This window comes from Haemaphysalis longicornis, unplaced genomic scaffold (genome assembly GCF_048455015.1).
Source record: "Haemaphysalis longicornis isolate Haplotype H1 unplaced genomic scaffold, Haemaphysalis longicornis Haplotype H1 scaffold_14, whole genome shotgun sequence".
Classification (NCBI taxonomy): domain Eukaryota; kingdom Metazoa; phylum Arthropoda; class Arachnida; order Ixodida; family Ixodidae; genus Haemaphysalis; species Haemaphysalis longicornis.
Window position 1 is genome coordinate 26,617,244 of NW_027526245.1, and position 21,121 is coordinate 26,638,364.

Genomic DNA, 21,121 nt, shown 5'->3' on the forward strand with positions numbered 1-21,121 from the left:
CTGAATTCCGAACGCGCGCTCCGCCGCTTATATACACACCCCCCGCGTTCGAGGGAGAGGAGTACGGGAGAGACACGCCCATGCGCACACTTCTGTACACAAGCGCGCGAACTTTCCACGCACCCACCACGCCGTTATCACGTGTACACGCCCTGCCGCCGTTACTGTTGAGCGCGACGCAGCGCACGGGTAGCTACGACGCATGCGCGCACAGACGCGCTCCCCCCGCACCGCCGCAGCTGTTGTTGAGAGCGACGGAGCGCACATGATACACGCGCTCCTCCCGCACTAGGGAGCCTACATGCGCCGCCTTCAAACGACGAAGGCGCGGCGGATGTAGGCTCCCTATCTAGCACCGCCGCACCTGTTGTTGAGAGCGAGGAGGGTACGCGGCAGAGACGCGCACCTGGGCCTCGACGCGACGCGCATGCGCAGTGAGCGTGTGGACGGCGCCGACAACATCGACGAGTTTTCGCGTGCATAAGAAATGCTCCGCATTTAAAAAACCCGCCCGCATCTTCCCACGGGGCGAACTCGAGTAAATGCGTCGCAGAGTGGTGGGGGTATCGCGTGAATGTTGCGTAATTGGGTATGGTTTGGGAATGCTCAATTGTTATATCGTCTTTATTATTTTTATTTATTGAATGAAGGAGAAGCGAAGGCAAGGAGTGTAATGTTAAAGTTTGTATTTATTGCTTGGTGCCGTCAAGCAAAGCGGCAAGTCAAGCGAAAGCCAAGCAAAGACGCCCTTGACTGAATTCCGAACGCGCGCTCCGCCGCTTATATACACACCCCCCGCGTTCGAGGGAGAGGAGTACGGGAGAGACACGCCCATGCGCACACTTCTGTACACAAGCGCGCGAACTTTCCACGCACCCACCACGCCGTTATCACGTGTACACGCCCTGCCGCCGTTACTGTTGAGCGCGACGCAGCGCACGGGTAGCTACGACGCATGCGCGCACAGACGCGCTCCCCCCGCACCGCCGCAGCTGTTGTTGAGAGCGACGGAGCGCACATGATACACGCGCTCCTCCCGCACTAGGGAGCCTACATGCGCCGCCTTCAAACGACGAAGGCGCGGCGCATGTAGGCTCCCTATCTAGCACCGCCGCACCTGTTGTTGAGAGCGAGGAGGGTACGCGGCAGAGACGCGCACCTGGGCCCCGAGGCGACGCGCATGCGCAGTGAGCGTGTGGACGGCGCCGACAACATCGACGAGTTTTCGCGAGCCTAAGAAATGCTCCGCATTTAAAAAACCCGCCCGCATCTTCCCACGGGGCGAACTCGAGTAAATGCGTCGCAGAGTGGTGGGGGTATCGCGTGAATGTCGCGTAATTGGGTATGGTTTGGGAATGCTTAATTGTTATTTCGTCTTTATTATTTTTAGTTATTGAATGAAGGAGAAGCGAAGGCAAGGAGTGTAATGTTAAAGGTTGTCTTTATTGCTTGGTGCCGTCAAGCAAAGCGTCAAGTCAAGCGAAAGCCAAGCAAAGACGCCCTTGACTGAATTCCGAACGCGCGCTCCGCCGCTTATATACACACCGCCCGCGTTCGAGGGAGAGGAGTACGGGAGAGACACGCGCATGCGCACACTTCCGTACACAAGCGCGCGAACTTTCCACACACCCACCACGCCGTTATCACGTGTACACGCCCTGCCGCCGTTACTGTTGAGCGCGACGCAGCGCACGGGTAGCTACGACGCATACGCGCACAGACGCGCTCCCCCCGCACCGCCGCAGCTGTTGTTGAGAGCGACGGAGCGAACGGGGTACACGCGCTCCTCCCGCACCGCTGCACCTGTTGTTGAGAGCGAGGAGGGTACGGGGGAGAGACGCGCACCTGCGCCTCGACGCGACGCGCATGCGCAGTGAGCGTGTGGACGGCGCCGACAACATCGACGAGTGACATCGCGATCCTAAGAAATGCTCCGCATTTATTAACGAACACAGCAGGGTACGTCGTGCCTTCTATGGTGACGCCGCAAACCATGCATTGGGTTTGTTTATTTATGTTTTGCTTTTACTGCACGGCTGCGCCGGTCTGTGTTATCTCTGTGCCAAGGGAAGCGCGTGTTCCATTCTTTTTTCACGTTATCTGGATGTAGTCCAAGCTCTGGCTGAAGGTCTTGCTGTCGGCGGCTGACACAAATTGGTCTTGCTTGTCGGCGTGACGATGTCTTAGGATTCATGTACCCAGCACCTCCACCAGATGTCATGAAGTCACATATGACACAGTCGTCTTCAAGGAAAGACAAGTTTATTGGTGCGAACTTGTGCTCCCCTAACCACTCAAAGAATACACAGGGGGCGAAGCAGCATCAACAAAGTGACTTGCGTAGGCGAGCGTCGTCGAGTCGAATACCCCGGCGTCTGCTCGCAGTCTTTTTATCTTTCGGTGCGCGTGGTTTTCGAACCGTCAATTCACATCTAGAACATTGTAGACCCAAGAATATTATTCTATGCTGTACACGTTAGTTCGGAACGCTCTCCCTATCAGAAGAGATAATGCATGGGAGACAGAAAGAAAGAATTGAACACGCGCTTCCCTTGGCACTGAGATAATACAGAAAGGCACAGCGGGCAGTAAAAGCAAAACCTAAATAAACAAACCCAATGCACGGTTTGCGGCAATATACTGCGAGGCGAAGACGGGCGATTAGATGTATGTACAAGGTAGTGCGGGTAGTGCTTTCCAGGACCGAGCCAAGCGACAGGACCAGCACTTGCCACGTGTACTCCTGCGGTAACCCCACTGCTTGTCGTGTGTGACAGTTTTCTCGGATGCGTCCTTTATCGTTGTGTTTGCGGCATTGATAACTCGTATTAAATGGCAGAAATAGCCACACATAACGACGTGCACCCGCTTCCTTGTGTTTCAGGATTTCTCCGCGGAGTTTATGCCAGGCGTTTTTCTATTGAAGCCAGGAAAGCAGACTGTGGAATCGAGTCGAAAGCAGTTTGCGATAGTCGTCAGTCATACCCATACCCAAGAATGCTGCATCAACGGGAAGACTTACCACTGCTGTCGAATGCCTTTAACTTCCCGTCGGAACACAGCATTCCAAGGCGCGCAAAGCCCGCCGACGTGCTCGGGTTGATCAGCAGCGAACATCCTCCCACGATGGCTGCGCTGCATTGTCCGCTCCTGAGGGCGACCACTGCTTGGTTGAAAGCCGTCATCGTCGAAGAGCACGCCGTATCAAGTGTGAAGCTTGGCCCTGCAATCGTTATAGGAATGGTGCAAAAAACATTATTTTTCACACAATTCTGTGAAGTTTGATAACCAGAGTTGCTGTATAGACATGTGGAAGGGGGCCGGGGGATCAGGCATGCGCTAATGCGTTTGGTATACAAAACCGCGCAACAGCACTAAACTGTGAATAATTCTTGGGCGTTCTGCACAATGTGACCGTTATCATGCCAGTCTTCTCAGGAGAGGTACATCGAACGTCCACGCTTCGCGACTTCTCGAACGTTTCCAGTGACCATAGAATGGTTCTCAAACCACCGCACAACCTAATCCGAAATGTCTGTCCAGAAAGTCTCTCTCTAGCTTTTGAAGCTGGCGGTTCGAACACTGAAGAAAATTGTTTGAGTGTCGTTTGCAGTATTTCGGTACGCAATGTAGCGCCTATTTCAAGCATACTGTGCATTTGTCAGTTGTCATGGTTAAATATGAACCTGAATGTTTTCGAAGGTTGCTGCTAAGAAAGGACATCAAGACTAGGGAGCAAAACAAAATGAAACGCAGCTAAGGACGTAAACGTGCGTACCATGTATGACGTTACGTTACCAAGTATGACGGTTTGGTAGAAGAACGATTTCTTATTATCTGTACAATTTCCGTAACCAAACCAAGCAACGGCGGGTGAGATGCAGGGTGTTATGAAGTGAATCTGTAGACGGTCACCAGGTGTGAGGAAACAGTTTCCTCCGACGCATACGAGGTTACGGAACGCAATAATGTTCTGGAGAAAGCGCGAAGGTATACACGAACTGGATGACAGGTAGCCCTTGAAGACCAACTAGCGCCCGGAAAAAAAGAACAGGGGTGCTATTTCAGAAGGCCCGAGATCAGCCTACTCCCGAGTTTCAAGCTGCTTGCGTTAAGAAAGCAGTGCTAGCGGAGCATCCGACACACCTACAGTGCAACCGGCGCAATAGCGCGAAGCACAGTTGACATATCCAGCGCACCCGACTGAGGCCGCTGATGTTGAGAAATTGGGCTTGTGCTACCATCCGTATGCACCGTCATCTAAAATCTAGATGCAGTTCTCGCTACCTAGAATGTACGAGATAACCCCACTAGTTTGAAAATGCCTGCCAGGCTGGTCGCCGCACCCTGCGCGGGGCGCTTTGTTTTTCTGGGTGTTCTGTTCTTCCACTGGATTGTTTGCCAAGTGGCTAGAGGGTATCCCACAGCTTTGGCCAAGCACAAACCGTGAAAGCAAGAGAGTGTGCTGTAGAGAAGGCAACACGCCCTGCTCCCTACCATCAAATACGGCTTTTGCTTGCGGCGCAGTTTATTATAAACCGTCCCAGGTAGGCTTGTCAAGAGCGCATTTGAGCATTGACGTTAACACGTTAAAATTGTGTCATTTATCATCGACTGTGTTTTTACAGTGTATGGCGAAGGCTCCCGAGGGAAAATCTTGTCCTTTTGGTGCGACATGAGCCAACTCTTGTTCGCACCGAACTACCCCGCCAGAGTGGCACCGGTGGCATGGCGACTTCATTTTAGATGCAGAGCATCTCTTGCTCGGTGGTATGTCACTCCTGCGTGCCCCGTCCGCAGCGCGTCTACTCCTCTCTCACACGCCCTCGCCAGCGATAAAGCAGGTGCGCGCTGCACGCGCCCTCTCTCTCCCTCCCTCCCTCGCCAGCGAATAAAGCATGTGCGCGCTGCGCGCGCCCGTTCAGTCTCCTCGGAGAGATCGCCTGCGCCGGTTCTCTTACGTCATTGTATGACGAGTTCTACCGGAACCAACGGTCCCGTCAGCGTAGATGTGAAGCATCATGGGGGTGCACATGACGTTCCCATTCGTGCTCCAATAAATGAAATAACACAATGGAACCACAAGGAGCCCCCATGATGCTTTGCATCTCCTCAGGGTTCCCCACGGGAAGATGGTGTAATTTTTTTCTTTTGGTCCTGACTTGATTATCAGCGCGGCAAACCATTTCCCTTGAGGCGTTCCGTGTCGCACCCATTTTATGAACACGGTGCATCCAGGATAGCTTATATACAATCAATAGCGTGTATCTATTACCGGAGACGACTTCTACATATTTCAACAGCGTCGCGGTCGTCTGGCAGGAATTAGAGCATGCAAAGCAAAACAAGGAGACAGTTTACACCTAATTAACAGCTTGAAGCCAGAGGGAGGGGAAGCAGGAGCGGAAAGGTGGCGAAGGAAGAAAGAGGAGTGAGGGAATTACACTGGATAAAAAACTCAAACTGTAGAAAGCTTCTTCGAACGACCGCGGTGAAGAGCAAGACAAAATAAAGCAAACCAAAAATCCCGGTCCATCGCCACTGGCGAGGGGAGAAACCTGGGGAGGGGCGGAGCATGCAGTGTATCAGTTCTTTCAAATATTGTTTCTCTCGTGCCACCGTTCGCGCGATGATTGGGCGCCGGAGAGGCGCCGGTGGGAGGTGCTATCGCGTGCTTGCTGAGGCGGAGCCGACCTCTCTTGGGTTAAACATATAACAACGTAAACAGATAACTTCTGGGGAGGGTGCTGAAACTCCTGGGCGTAGATGACCAGTCAATACCATATAATTATCCTGGTACTTGGACTCCATTATTCTCAATCATCTAAGCGGAAAGTCCTAGATGCGTTATTTGGCTATCTTGATGATATTGCCGTCACTGAGACTTAATAGCCCTCCTTATGTTGACAGTACTCGCTACATCCCATGTCCCTAAATATGAAGCTACCTCTTTTTTTTCTCCTTTCCTCTACTACTTCTCTTTTTACTACTCCTCTATCTTTTCTCCATTCCTCTTCCCAGAGAGTACCATGCCTACGTACGCATGTTGGCAAACCTCTCTGCATTTCTTTCTTTAATGAAGGACATCTCTCTATCTCTTCTATCCTTTTAACAATCTATAAAGATAATAGAGGTCACCTTACACATCGAGTACTGAAATAGGGATGCCCTGTGTACACAACACTGTTTTGCTTTACATGGTAGGGTTAGAAAAGAAACTGGAAGAAAGTGAATTAGGGTTCAATCCAACGCATAAGTGGCAAGGCGAAGTGGTACAGCAGCGTATTCCGGGAATACTATGCGCAGACGACATTGTTCTTTTAGCTGATAACCAGAGCGATATGCAACATGCAACAACTCATAAATATTAGTGGCCAAGAAGGCATAGACCTCGGGTTAATTAGCAGTAAAAAATCGGGAATAATGGTTTTCAATGACACTAGCACTGACGCAGCGTGAATCCAGCGTGACGAATTACCCAGTAAACAAATATAAATATTTGAGAGTGTGGATAAACGAAGAGGACAACTCCTACTACTACTAAAGAACTCAAGAGGAGCAACTTAAGAATAAAGGAAAGAGAAACGCAGCCATAATGAAGCATAGAGCGCTGGGGGGTATAGCAAATATGAAGTACTCAGAGGATTGAGGAAAGGAGTAATGATTCGGGGCCTAACATTTGCGAATGCAGTACTCTGCTTAAAATCAGACGGTCTATTATGCATTGAAGTGAACCAGAGAACGGTAAGCCGTTTGGCCTTGGGAGCGTGTGGTAAAACATTTAACGAAGCTATCCAGGGAGATATAGGCTGGACGTAATTTGAAGTTCGAGAAGCTCAGAAGAACATATATTTTGAAGGGTGGTTGAGAGCAATGGATCAACGTAGGAGGACAGGTAAAGTTTTAGATACCTACACATAAAAAGCGTGGACACGCAGTGGCCAAGGAAGCCTGGATGGCTAAGTTTAAAATGTGGAGCGAACAGTGGAGCATCAAAGAAAACCAAAGTAACTAAAAAATTGTAAGGTAGATAAAAACAAATGAATGGAGAGAAAAAAAACGAAGCTAAAACGTCGTTAGAAATGCACAGAGAAGAAAAATTGGAACTGAGAAAGGAAAATTACTACGACAATTTTAGGGACAGCGCTTTACTTTTTGAGGGTACAGCAGGATGCTTGAGAGGCTGTCATGTGCCAAGCGCACCCAAGGAGAGGGATTGCATCAAAACCCCCCGAAAAGGGAAAAAAAGAACAAAGGAACGGCCACTTGAAGTACGCACCAGGAGTGCACTTCAGGTGAACGACACCGCCTAAACCCCGAGGCATCATGGTAAAATATGGCGGCGCACTGGTCATCCAATCAGAGAACGCCGCGCAGGAGACCAGTGGCGTGATGACCATGTATGGAAATGGGAAAGACAAGGAGCCAATGAGAGTGCTCCACGAGAGAGCCCAGAGGGGATAAAAGCGGGGCGCACAAAGAGAAGGGGGAGAGGCAAGGAACCGGAAGGCAGACAACCAGGAGGCGGCAGGAGCACGTGAGCTTCAAGGAACGAGCCAGGGGGACCTGTCCAGGCCATCGACCATGCCATCCGAGCCTGGGCGGGAGCGGGCCGACTTCGCATCGGCACCGTCCTCCTAGGTGCACCACGAACCTGTGTCTTCGTGGCCCCAGCGGCATCGGTCGGGCACCAGCGCCCAACGCCCACGCTCCGTCGACCTTCGTCTCGACGGCCCCGAAAGGCTACGTTCGTGCCGAGCCTACCTGGGACCTCCAGCGGCAGCAGGCTACCAGGGGGTAGCCACAAAGGAGACAAGTCAGGACGCACGGAGCCAGCCCACGCCGTCGAAGGAGTGACCGTGCGCATCGAACGCCGGCACCGAAGCGAGACGAAGACGGCTAGCAACGAGTCGCGGCCACGCAGCGGGTGCGACACGTCAGCACCGACGACAGCGGGGTAGGCCAGTCCATTAGGGACGTAGTCGTAGGTCACAACTAAGGAGTTGTGATTGGAAAGGATTTAGTTAGGACTGGATGCAATGAGTGGATTTGGTAGGGCGTTATTGTAGAGACTTTTCGGTTTAGACTGCAATTGTGTTTTGAGATCGTTAGAGGTTTTAGTGTTTATCATTTGTGTGTAGTTTAATTATTGAGTGCTTTGCGTTGGAGTTTTTAAATGTGCATTAAATGAGTGTTATGTTAAACCTGTCAACGGCTTTTCAGCGCCCATCTCTCTAACCATCCGTACACGTGACAGGGGCCATGTAGACAAAACACAATTTTGTTTCATTCGAATGATTTTGTTTTTTATAGTGCCCCCAGCACTTGTCCGGCACCGAAAGATGCCGTATTCACTTAGAAATAATCAATTTAGGTTAAAATTTTGATTCTCCCGCCAAGCCATGTGTTTTCGGGACATCACCACGAACTCATAAGCGCACGTATTCAAACGACCTTCACCTGCGTCATTCGGCTCTGCAACCTTGCTTGCCGTCCGTCCTCCCAGATGGCGCTACCATAGTCATCGACGGACCGTTGTCCGCCGTTGCTTTGTTTTTGACCGTATTTGCAACTGACTTGTTTTTGTTACTGTAGGAAGTAATCGTTCCGTGAAACATAGGGTATCGTCGACAAACAAGGTCACGCAAGACAACGTCGCTTACTCAAGTGCGCGAGTGTCGAGTAAGACAAATCCAAACAGGCGGGTTGCTTTGCAGCTAAAACAAGAAGGTTGCGCCAAAGTGCCAACAGCAGTGCGTATCGGTAGTTGTATGCTTACGGGTATTTTCGTAACTTTCATTGTTTACCGCACCATCCTTACTGCTGTAATATGAATATGCATTACATTTAGGCGCATATAGGTCGTTCGGCAAACTCATAAGCCGCACCTAGTTCACGTTTGCTTTGGCGGGCTTCAGCCAATCGCACATCTGGACTCATATGCACCATAGGTTCGGTTGCTGGAAATGAGCTAGTGAGTCGCATGACCATTCCATTTTTTTCTGATTATATAGCTTCTTTGAGCGAAGTGGGCCTTAAAAGTGGTGTCAGCATGACTCTAACGAGGCAATCTTTCGAATGAACCAAACTTGTGTTTTGGCTGCATGGCCCGTTTGATAACTAAGACCTTCGTGAGAAATATGCACAAACTGATGGGGTGTGTCTGGTCTACGGAAATCGAACAGAAACTATGGCGACAAAGTGTTGGAGTGTGAGTGTATCCATCCAATGCGGGAAATATTCGTCTTCCAGAAGTCCTAGGATTTAATTCAAACAGAGTTAAAAAACGTGGCGCGAACTAGACGGGACAAGAGAGACAAGAAACACAGATACAAGCGCCAACTCAGACTTCAGGACCCGGCAAATCCTTCGTGCATGGCCCCATGATGGTTCTTGTACCCCGAAGAGCAGTTGAACTTCCAGGGGCACCACCTTCCGTTTGATGCAGTAAGTGAGTAGCCTCGACCGGCAATTGGAAACAGCTATAAGGTTAACACAAGTAGTAATTTGACTTTGCGTGGTCTGTCGACATAGAAAAGAGCTCAGTGTAGAAGAAATACGACTTAACAAAACTTGTTGCTGAGCTAGTTGGTACATAGTTCAAACAGAGTTAAAAAACGTGGCGCGAACTAGGCGGGACAAGAGAGACAAGAAACACAGATACAAGCGCCAACTCAGACTTCAGGACCCGGCAAATCCTTCGTGCATGGCCCCATGATGGTTCTTGTACCCCGAAGAGCAGTTGAACTTCCAGGGGCACCACCTTCCGTTTGATGCAGTAAGTGAGTAGCCTCGACCGGCAATTGGAAACAGCTATAAGGTTAACACAAGTAGTAATTTGATTTAAGGGTAGCACAGAGGCAGTTAACATCAAGGCTGCCGAGACGCCTAAAACAAGGTTAGAAAGCTGGTGGACGAAAAGCATAGAGGAGAATATGGCTTAGGACAGCTTCTGAGATAAAAAAACTATTTTGATCCTGGCCGAAGAGCAGCGCTAGAAATAAACCAAGAGTGGAATTAAATGAAGCTAATGACGCGTCATTAGCTTGTTACCTAGGGGATACCATTAGCAATCACAGGAATAAAAGAGGCAAGTCGGTTGCTGACAACTGACCTCCCGATTCAAAGGAGGGCCAGTAATCATCATCATCAACACAATTTAGGAACTTTGCATGCCCCATCTGCCCCAATTTGCGGAAGTGGCAGGGGTCAACGCGAGCGCAGTCCAATGCCGCGCCTCAACCTTGGGGCTCGTCCTATGTGATCAATGAGGCCCCGCACCAGGTAAGTAACCCTTTCCTTTATAGAATGTTATCCTGGTCGAGTTGGTTCATGGCTTCAAAAAAGAGCACAATGGACGAGGACAGAGACACACACTAAACTGGACAAGCGCTCTTCCATTCTACTGTGTCTCTTTGTCCTCGACCAGCGCGCTTTTTTTAAAGACGATAGTCTTTCATCGGCTACTTAAACCCAGAAATTTTGGTCTGTCTGTCTGTCTGTCTGTCTGTCTGTCTGTCTGTCTGTCTGTCTGTCTGTATTTCTGTCTGTCTGTCTGTCTGTATATCTGTCTGTCTGTTTGTCTGTCTGTCTTTCTGTCTGTGACTCGATCCATCCACCCGGGCAAAGTAAAACGAAGTCTCTGCAATAGTATTGTATACTAACAGTCAAATCTAACAAGAACGAGACATTATGCAATTATAAGGCCGGAAATGAATACACAAGGGATATTTAGAATGTTTTAATACAAACCATTTATAAATTCTTGATTTATGCGAAATGAAATTCTACATCTACCGCAGAAAAAAACTAAACACTGTCGCCAGCGCAACTATAGATTCTGGTTGAATTTCAAGAAATCAAGCGGCAACAGTTACGAAAGGTTCCACTAGATAGGTTCCGCGTACTGCTTGGAACGCACGTGGACTAGGGCGACATGGTTCTATAAACGTTGAAGAAGGGCGCCTCGATTTACGCGCGTATCTGCCGTACGGCACCGCTGGCATCGAGGTACCCGGCCTGGAGCAGTGGAACACGGTAAATTTAAAATCTTTTTAGCAAACCTTTTGCGTGTTTGCCTTGGGAGGAGCGCGACGCAAGAGGAACAACAAGACAGGTGAGCGGGAAAGCGAAGGGAGGCATTTACTTGGCAAATGTCGACAAAGACTATCGTATTTTGTTGACATTTGCAACGAAAGGAGCAGATACGCGGCCAATTCTTAGTTTCCAGAATGCTTTCCTCGCTTCTACTGACCATCCGCCCCAATCAGGCCTAGCGTCAATAACTGGTAGGCACTCAAATGGGTACACAGACTATATCCCGTCTCCAAACAGCTTCTCCTTACGCTTGACGATTGCTGAAGCAGACATGGAGCGTTCCACAATTCTTTAAACTATGTTAGCTTATTTTGAACCGGTTTTTCACATTATACACTTGTATTAGTATGCGTTAGGTTGTAGCACGAGGCGTTGGAAAACGGGTGTCCCGGTGTTTTATTAGTACCTGGACTACACGAGATGTTGACGACGACGACAGACTCCGAAACCCGAGCCCCTAAGGGGCTTCTCCCATAATATGAAAAGCAGTTGTCGTTGTTGCTATTTCTTTCTTTGTAGCACATGCCCACTTGGGGAATCGGCCCGCACTTGGGAGCTGCAAGGAGTGCCCAGTTTCCAAGATTCGCAAAACTGTGAATTGGCAAAGTAAAAGCTGTAGAATAGTGCGCCTGAACGCAACGGCCTTTGCGTAGGACAGGTGCGCACCAGCCGCGCAGAACTCTGATTCTGGGAACCTGTTGGGTGTTCAGTATCCTTGCTGACTTAGTTTACGAAGAAATGAAAGAGAAGGACTGACGCAAGCGCGGTATAGCAGAAAAGAAGCCGGTAAAATTATTTCGTGCCAGAAGACCAATGAACGAACGCGAGGAAAAAGACGCCAGCACAATGTATCAGTAAAAAAGTTGTTAAGGTACACTCTTAGCCAAAGGAGAGCAACGGGGAGTGCCACTGCTCCTTTGAGAGAATAACTGCGTTGCGACAACAAGTAGTCCCTTACGAGAGTAAACGCCAGGGGACGAACGGTTACTCCACCAACCGTGTGTCCTTAGCGCACGAACGGTTGCTCCGTTCGGTTACACCCACGGAGACAAGCTGAGGCGGTAAGAAAAAAATCCGCTGACGGGAATTTAAGCACTGCCCCCGCAACACCAACCCGATGCGCTATCGACTAGACCGCGATACCAGATGATAATTCGGGGGAAAATGGGTTGTCAAGTGCAAAGCGTTTGGTACTCTGCTCTCGGCATCGTTGCGTTTTTGCTGGCGTCGGAATTCCTAGCAATGCAACTGCTTGAAATTTACGCTTTGCTAACTCAATACATTATTGCTAAGCTTTGACTGCAACTACACGCTCACAAGCATAGTTTTTCCTCGTAAAAGAAAAGAAAACCAACTGTCCTCGTCGCGGAAGCAGGCTGAGTGGTCTAACGACGCACTAGCTTCGCGAAAGCTAACAAGTTTCTTAATGTTCGCAAGTTACCACAAATGTCTTTGGTCTTCTGTGTGCGAATTCGTGGTCGTATGAAAGAGATAATTAATAGAAAAGGGTTTATGTTCCTGCGTGGAAGAAACAAATTTCGGCGCTGCTGACTCCAACTAGCGTTGGTAGATGGGACTGGAAAATGCAGCCGGGTCTTACGGCTGTTGAGGCATTGTCATTGTTATTGTACAAAAAGAATGTATGTCCCACTAATGAGAGCTACCAGCAAAGTGCTCACCTTACCCAAAGTGCTAATCTAACAGCAAGGTGTGCGGCTACGATTTTTCGCTCTTGTCGTTCTTGACTTTTGTCGGCCGGTATAAACATGAATTCACGACACTTAGTGAGTAAAGTTTGAAATTTGTTACTACAGTCTGTATGATCGCTCGCGATATGCCGCAGCGTGACGCGCCGCATTAACCTGAGAAAGAGGCGTTTCGCAATCGCACATCGCCGCTCCGTGGCCCGAGCCGCCTCTTAACTTAGAGAAGGCGCTTTTTCTTTATATTTAAAACTAAAATTTGCTCGTATGACACTATATAAAAGATTATGTTTTGGCAGCTACATTTCTTCGCGAATTATGAAACTGTGAACAGACGTATGCGGGAGATCGCATAGCAGCAATGCCATTACAGGTGCGAGTTGGGCGTTTCGTCTACCCATTGCTGTCTAGGTCGGCGGGAACAAACATTTACTCCGCGAAATATGCACACGGCACGCACGCTCCTACAGTTAGTCCTTTTGAGGAGCAACGGTTGCTCGTGAGGACTAACGGCTGTAGTTACTCCTTTTTTCGTCCTTTCTAGTTAAGAGTGTACCGCCAGGTTTTCGGCTTGAAAGCCCGTGGCCAGACGTAAGCGCTTCGAGCAAATTCTTCATCGTAAAGCGGACGGCCGGTTTCGATAACGTAATACGGAGCAGCGATTAGTTTGAATGTGGCGCGTTTCCGTCGAGCGGTTTCTTTCTTTTGCTAGTCGGCTGTCGTCCCGTGATTGCATTGTCTAGCAACGACGGCAGAATATCATTTAATTGTAGGGTTAAACGGGCCGACGCAATGCAGGCGATGAGGCGCGCCGTAGTGGAGGGCTACGGATTAATCTTCTTCACCTGGGGATCTTTAACGCGCGCCGAAATCTCGTACACACGGGCGTTTTTACTTTTCGCCTCCATCAGAAAAGCGGCCGCCGCGGCCGGGAATCGAATCCGCGGCCTCGTGCGACGGCAGAATCTCCTTCTTAGGACAAACAATTTCAACCGAAAGGATCATATGAATGTCTGAAATAAAAATAAATAAATAAATGACCTTTAAAGTGAGATACCGAATAATAAAATAAATTAGCTCCATTTCCTTGCAACCAGTACCAACCAGCTCAACAGTGGAGCGAGAGGACGGACTGAAAAATGCCGACACGCCCTAGACGCGCCCCCTTGATGCACGCTGCCCTGGACCGCTTGCGTCAGCTCAATGATAATGAAATAGCATGAATGTCATTTGAAGGCGTCTTTAGTCCGCCTCAAAATATGACCCTGCTACGAGGGCGTCGCCAGAACTCGTGTGTCCCGAGTTTCACCCAATCTCGGACCTTCTAGATTAGCGTCCCTGATCGAGGCTGTCACCAGCTCATCCATACTTGGCTCAGAATTCAAAGGTTGGCAAGCTATGCCTAGTGGGCCTTCAATTCTGCAATGGCTGCTTGCTTTTTTTTGGCCCTTAGATTCCACACTGTGAAGGTTCGCAATTTCCGCTTGAAGCCCTCGAATAATTTGTCAGAGAATGGTGATTTGAAATTGGTGAATTATATAATATGTCATCATTTCTACAGAAAAAAACTGAAATTGCTGCCAATTCGGGATCCTTTCTTTGTACGCCACTCTGAAGAAGTAATTAGATTTCTTCAGGATAACAAGGACCGAGTGTACAAGGCACGCTATTTTGATGTAAAGGACCTATATTACTCGCTACCGCACAGTGACGTTCTTGCTTGCGCTGAAGAGTGTATTGATGAGCATGGCAATGTGGCATTTCAGAACGACACAGGCATGTCTGTACAGGGTTTCCTTGAGTTTCTCACAGCGTACTTGGCCTCGTCCTACGCTAGTTGGGAAGGCGGCACGTACTAGCAAAAAAGCGGGGTCTGTATTGGGTCCTGTGTTGCGCCGATCCTGAATGATTTGTTTTTAGCCAGTCGTGACAGACTGCTTGAAGGTCACCTACTTGATTCTAGCGTGGCAGTAGTGTTTCGTTTTGTACACGATTATTTTGTGCTATTCGACGCTGAGGTTGCAAGTTTCGCGTCCGTATTGACTCAGTTCAGGAGCAATTTCGATGCTTGTTTGTCGCCGCTGGTTCTGACTCAGAAGCAGCCATGAAATGGCTCTATAAAGTTTCTGGATTTAAGATTCCGGCTGCTAGATCACCACGTATAGTGGCAGTACGACCGGCGAGGCAACAAGCCGATCCTTCCTTACGCGCAGCTCACACGAAACTCCTAAAAAGAGCAATTGTCACGACTTCTCTTGGCAACGCGCCAAGTAAATCCTGCCCCCATGCCATCCAGAGCAGTTTTGAGGCACAAACACAGCGCCTGTCGGCCGCGGGGTACCCAACGTGTGTGCAGGCAGCCGTTGCAGGCAGCCAATGCAGAGTCAATGTTGAAAGAACTAAAACAGAAAGAAAAGGAGCAGGGCCAGCCTCAGTCCAGCTCCCAAGAGAAAGAGCCCATTGCAGTGGTGCCACACATGCATCGAATTGCTCATGGCCTAAAGAAAGTAGGAAACGGCGGAAATGTAAAAGTTGTGTTTTCAGCTCCCCTGAAACTGTCGCAAATGTGTAATAAAGTTAACTCTGGTCTAACTACACGTAACAAGTGTACAACGAAGCATTACAAAACGTTTGTTGTCTGAACAGAAAACGTTGTTTATTCTGTGCCTATTTCGTGCGGCAACAATTACGTCGGCCAAACTGGCAATGCCGATGACTGAGGAAACAAAATTACAATGTTTGAAAAACGTTCAGTGGTCACCTCGCCCAGCATTGCCGTGATTGCGATAGCAAATTCCAGCCGCTTTTGGACCAGAGCGTAGTGACAGGGGAGCATGGCAGCCAAATCGTGCGAGAAATCTTAGAGACCACGGAAATTAACAAGTTAGGTGACCAATGCGTAAGCACCCCTTCTATTGCCCTCACAGACAAAGAGTGTAAATTCCAAGCGCAGTAAGCCCCACCCTGGTAACCTTTGTTTAGTTTCCAAACTGCTCTTGCGATTACAAAAAGGGCCTGTGTTTTGTGTTGATTGTACATCTTGCCCCGTAAGTAGATAAACGTGTAAAGAAACGTAAAGTCAGCATGACGCGACAGTCACGCTCTCTAAAATGTTCACGCGTTAATTTAGTGTTTCCTTCTTATTTCCTTTTTGTTGTTTTTGCCCATGTGTGTATAGAAACCACTGGCCTAAGCCAACGCCGCCTGTATTACCACTGCCTGACGCGTCGCGCGCTTTTCAATGGGAAGGGTAGGGACGCTTAGTTCAGGCACTGATCCGCTATGTGGCGCGTGCCGGCGGACATCTCGCCTTACGTCACTGCGCGCGAGTGGTGAACGCTGCACCTACTTCTACGTCAGCTTGCCTGTTGGGCTTCAAGGGCCGTTTCGCTTACATCTTAGCCGCGACGGGGCGCTAGTTCTGTGGTGCACTGGGGATCTCGTTCAACGTGTCGCTCGCTTCATACTTGCTGCATTTTTCCAAATATAAAGGCGGAGGCGGACTGAAATAGTGTAAGAACATACTGATTGTCGGGTAGACATATAGCTAACAGAACAACGATATTTTCGGATGGGGCAGCCATTATTTTACTGATATTTTTCTTTCTGGAGCATTTAGAGAAGAAAAAATTGCGTGCACGTTTTTTGTTCAGGCGCTCACTTCTACGATCACTTTCTAATAATATCACGTGCTTGTAAACTTCAGAAAATTATAGGAAGCAAAAGGATAAGCAGTTGGGATCCCGCCACGCTGTCTGGGCGCTTCTACAGTACAGTCCTCAATTTTAGAAGTGCGTACCGATGCGGAGTGCGAACAGCGGGGTCAAAACAATACCTAAATGTGGAGGGGATAGAGGTGGGATGCCCCACTCAGAAAATTTCAGGGCCTGTGATCTGAGCAGATAAGCGCGCAAAGCCGGCATCAGCCTGCGGCAGCGCAAGGGATTTTGCTTCGTGAAAAAGGAAGTTTTATCAGTGACAGACCAAGACAGAGAGGCATGGTGAAAAACACGAAGGCGTAGGAGCGCCGCCTCGGGAACGCTAAACAAACTTTCCACTATTTTGCATATTCTCCGAGAAGCGGCGCTGGCTGGCGGACACGAGAGCACGCTGCTGGAAGGCTACTGAGCGGGGAAGGGTAGGAGAGAGCAACAGGAGAGTGGCTGTTTGGCCATTTTTCACTCACGCATTAGGCAATGTTTATATAGGCGGCGTTGCCTAAGCAATAAAGCTCAGTTGTTAGTCAGCGATGTGTTTGTGCCCTCTTCTCTTTGTCTCATGCTGTTAGCGCTGTTACTATGAATTGATGCGCTTTTATATCACACGAGGTTGATAGAGGTGCATAGGACGACAATCCCGTTCTAATTTGCTTTCGTACATGCGTAGAATAATTTGAGTCGAATGTTAGTCAAACAATATCATTCAGAAAAATGTTGGAAATTGCTGGGATTCACAGAAAACAACCTCCACAAAAATTTTAGTTCAGTCCTAATATCGGCTTCACGAATAAAATGTAAACCTTAGAGGCGTTGCGCAGCTCACTCAGAAAAAAAAAAAAACATGATAAATCCTCTCGAAGATTAGGCGAGAAGAACTTGTGTAAATGTGCTATAATAAGGAAGGCTTCATAACGTGATTTTGGTGGAATAAACTTTAGAGCACGCTTTAACAGAACTAGAACAGCTGTTTGACGAATAAAACGCCAGGGTTTCGCGCTAGAACAATAACTTTTAGATACACACCATGAAAGCCAAGGTAGTAGGAGACGCGATTGGCCAACATCGTCATTGTGCATCCAAGCAGTTGGAACTTATCAGGTTTGCTTTCCACGTTGTAAGCGTAGCTGGTCTCTGATCCGGAGTTGCCGATGAAGACACCAACGCTTTCACCGCGAAGCTCGGCAGGGTCATATCCCGCGTCTAAGATGGCTTCGTACGACGTCTCCAGCAGCAGCCGCACTTGCGGATCAAGCGCCTGAGCCTGCTTAGGGTGGATGTTGAAGAACTGAGCATCGAAGTGCGACAGATCCCGGATCATTCCACTGTGATGTGGGGCGCCCAAAATACCTGCGCCAGTGTGATTCATATATCAGAGCTACAGCACCTTTAAGAAGCCATTTAGTCTTATCGTTTCTAGTGCTCTCGAAACTTCAATATCGTTTGTAATACATTAAAATTGATAACGTAAGATTACAACATTCGTGTTACCTGCTTCTTCAAGCTCACTTCTACATTTCTGGTGAGGTGGCCATAGAAAGTGCACGTTCGCATCCGAAAGTCTTGTCACAGTTAAGCATAGAAAGAATACAGTAATATAATTGATTGATTGATTGATTGATTGATTGATTGATTCATTCATTCATTCATTATGGGGTTTAACGCGCCGACGCTACACAGGCGATGGTGCGCGCCCCGTAGTGCACCTCTGCAGATTCTGACCACCTGAGCATCATTAACTTCTGCGAATTCTCGAATACACGGGTATTTTCGCTTGTCGCCTCCATCAGAAAAGTGGCCACTGCGGCCGAGAAACGAACCCAGGTCATTGTGCTCAGCAGCACAACGCAAAAAAATATAGTAATCTAAAGTAGGTGTTAGGGGACCAAACGAAATAAAAATAGACGGTCATTGGGAATGGCGGATACATAACCACTCATAAAATCAAAGCGCTTGTGCGCAATTCGGGGCCCGTACCTCGCGGCCAACGTGTGTCATCGTCTGTAAGAAAGTCCACGCCAGCGTATAGTTTTTCCTTAAACTCCCGTATATGGTCTGCTTGCGGAAAGTATGCAGATATCCCTGATATAACAATATCTTCGTCAGCCATATTGTCACGGAAATTGGGATGCAGCCAAGACGGGCAATTCTGAAACAATAAAAACAGAGACAAAAAAAGAGCCAAATAATCTCAGCAGTTTTATGAGCAAAGAATTTCATAGCAGTAAATTGGGTTCCACAAGTTTCAGAGAAAGAATTATGCATATTCTACGCTTCAGTACCTGTTATGCCTATTATACGCCAATTCTACACAACAGCTATGCAACTGGACAAAACGGCATTCTCGAAGCAAAATGGGAAAATATTCGTTGCCCGCCTGACTCTAAAAAGATTGCTTAGAAATGCTTCGCCATGACTGAAAGGCGGAAAAAGAGCGGAAAAGAGAACGTTGGCACCATAGACAATAACGAACAAGACAAATGCTTCGCCATACATCTGCGAAAGTGCTAGAGCTTGCCCCAAGCAACCGATGTCCGACAGGGAGCAAGTAAGCGTACTGCTGGGAATATTTTTTACCAGGAATGCTTGCAGATGAGCGCCAGAAACGAAGTGTTCCAATTCTTGTTCACCTCCGGAGGCAGATGCTCGTTGCTGATACCAGCCAACTGCAAAAAAAATGATGCGTTGCTATCAACGTGGAAGCTATTGCGGACGGTGCAAAGTGCTGCGCTTCGCTTCGTACGCCTGTCTGCCTGTCTACTTGCACCGCTCCTGTAGCTGATAAGCGGATTCAGTAGGGTTTTATATCGGCAATCTCCTGCAGCGGGACCTCTGCATAGCAAGTCACACGGCTGTGAAAACTGCTTTTGCACGCCAAATATACCTTTGATTCTGTGGCCTGTACAAGTACAAGCTACGCGATTGGTGACTGGGCAAACTCGCTCAAGTAGATATCAATGTTAAGTTGTCACACACTGTCAGCTTATTTATATTGTTTTTCAGGCCCCGCTCAAATGGACGTTCATATTAGGTTTATATCAGCAATCTCCTGCAGCGGGACCTTTGCACAGCAGGTCACACGGCTGTGAAAACTGCTTTTGCACGCCAAATATACCTGTGATTCTGTGGCCTGTACAAGCAAAAGCTACTCAAACGGTGACTGGGCAAACTAGCTGAAGTAGATATCAATGTTATGTTGTCACACACTGTCAGCTCATTTATATTGTTTTTCAGGCCCCGCTCAAATGGACGTTCGCATTAGGTTTATACTAGCAATCTTCTGCAGCGGGACTCTGCACCGCAGGTCACACAGCTGTGAAAACTGCTTTTGCACGCCAAATATACCTGTCATTCTGTGACCTCTCCAAGGACAACCTACTCAAACGCTGACTGGGCAAACTCGCTGAGGCAGATATCAATGTTATGTTGTCACACACTGTCAGGTCATTTATATTGTTTTTCAGGGCCCGCTCAAATAAACGTTCGCATTAGGGTGGCTGTTATACAGACTAGCAACGTGTGGTCTCCCGGTTAATTTAAAACGAAGTAAAACGCACCTTCCCAGTCCACTCTATGTTTAAATGACATTTCTAAAATGCCCTTCAGGCTGCCCTGCGTTAACACTTAAGGACAAGAATAAAGTTCAACTTTGTGAACCACCAAACGCGTTAGTGCTACGATATTTAGAGCAATTGGCTGCATTCTTTTATTTGCTGTACCCTAATGCCCAGAAAATCTCACTTATTTTTAATAATTACATAAAATGTCAGTTCACGCTGCCTCCCATTCAACGTAATCTGTAAGAAATCAATGAAAACGTGTTCCTTTGTTGAATTATACTGGTGAATCTTAAATTTAACGTCACAAGCGCAAAGACAGCCAAACAGGGCTTGTCCCTATTATTCTCATTCGCCTTTCGTCTAACTTTTACGTGCGTAACACGTCTACAATGAAGCATCAATTTGCCCAAAGATCCGCCGTAATTAAAGAATTACCGTACGTATTCTAATATACGTGGTTTCAAAATGACGCGAAGATTGCCAATGTCATCGCAAATCACTGCAAATTTTCTACTTGCACCTCATACGCCCAGCCCAGGCACCCCAGCGCAGCCCATACGTACGCCCAGCCAGAAGTTCGGATAGTCCAGGAACCCTGAAGCTTTGTATTTCACATTTAAATGTGAAGCCATAATGAAAACAAGCTTAGTTATAAATGTAAAAGATTTATCAGTAACTAGATGCCATAACCAGTTCCTATAAACCATGGCATTGGCGTAGCCAAAAATATCTTTTGGCGGGTGTCATACCACACGAAAATACAAATAAAAACGAAAGGAACTTCCACTGTCAGGCTGTTTCCTTTTTTCTGCTTTAAGGAAATTTCGTGGGGTGTTTTGACAACTTACCTCCTTAGCTACACACCTGAATCACGGAGTGCGTTCCGAATGCAAACACAAATAGTTTTTATTCTTTTATTTCGCGAAACAAGTATTCCTCAGTTATTAAGGGCGAGAACGATTTTCTGAGAGTTGTACGCTCTGTGGCCAAGTAACAGCCTTAACAAGTGTCGTTTAGCAACGTACGAAACCTACTTTTTCGCAAG

General features: G+C 48.1%; 1 protein-coding gene across 1 annotated transcript in view; it reads right to left on the bottom strand.

Moving 5' to 3' along the window:
- LOC144165213 (fatty acid synthase-like) overlaps positions 1 to 19,419 on the bottom strand; it is a 229,107-nt gene extending 209,688 nt beyond the window's left edge. The window contains exons 1-5 of the mRNA XM_077695331.1: positions 19,260 to 19,419; positions 19,094 to 19,182; positions 18,494 to 18,665; positions 17,543 to 17,866; positions 3,023 to 3,223 (exon numbers count right to left, since the gene is read on the bottom strand). Of these exons, the coding sequence (XP_077551457.1) occupies positions 3,023 to 3,223; positions 17,543 to 17,866; positions 18,494 to 18,626 (658 nt within the window). The 5' untranslated portion in view covers positions 18,627 to 18,665; positions 19,094 to 19,182; positions 19,260 to 19,419. The remainder of the gene's footprint in view (positions 1 to 3,022; positions 3,224 to 17,542; positions 17,867 to 18,493; positions 18,666 to 19,093; positions 19,183 to 19,259) is intronic.
- Positions 19,420 to 21,121: the final 1,702 nt, after the last annotated feature.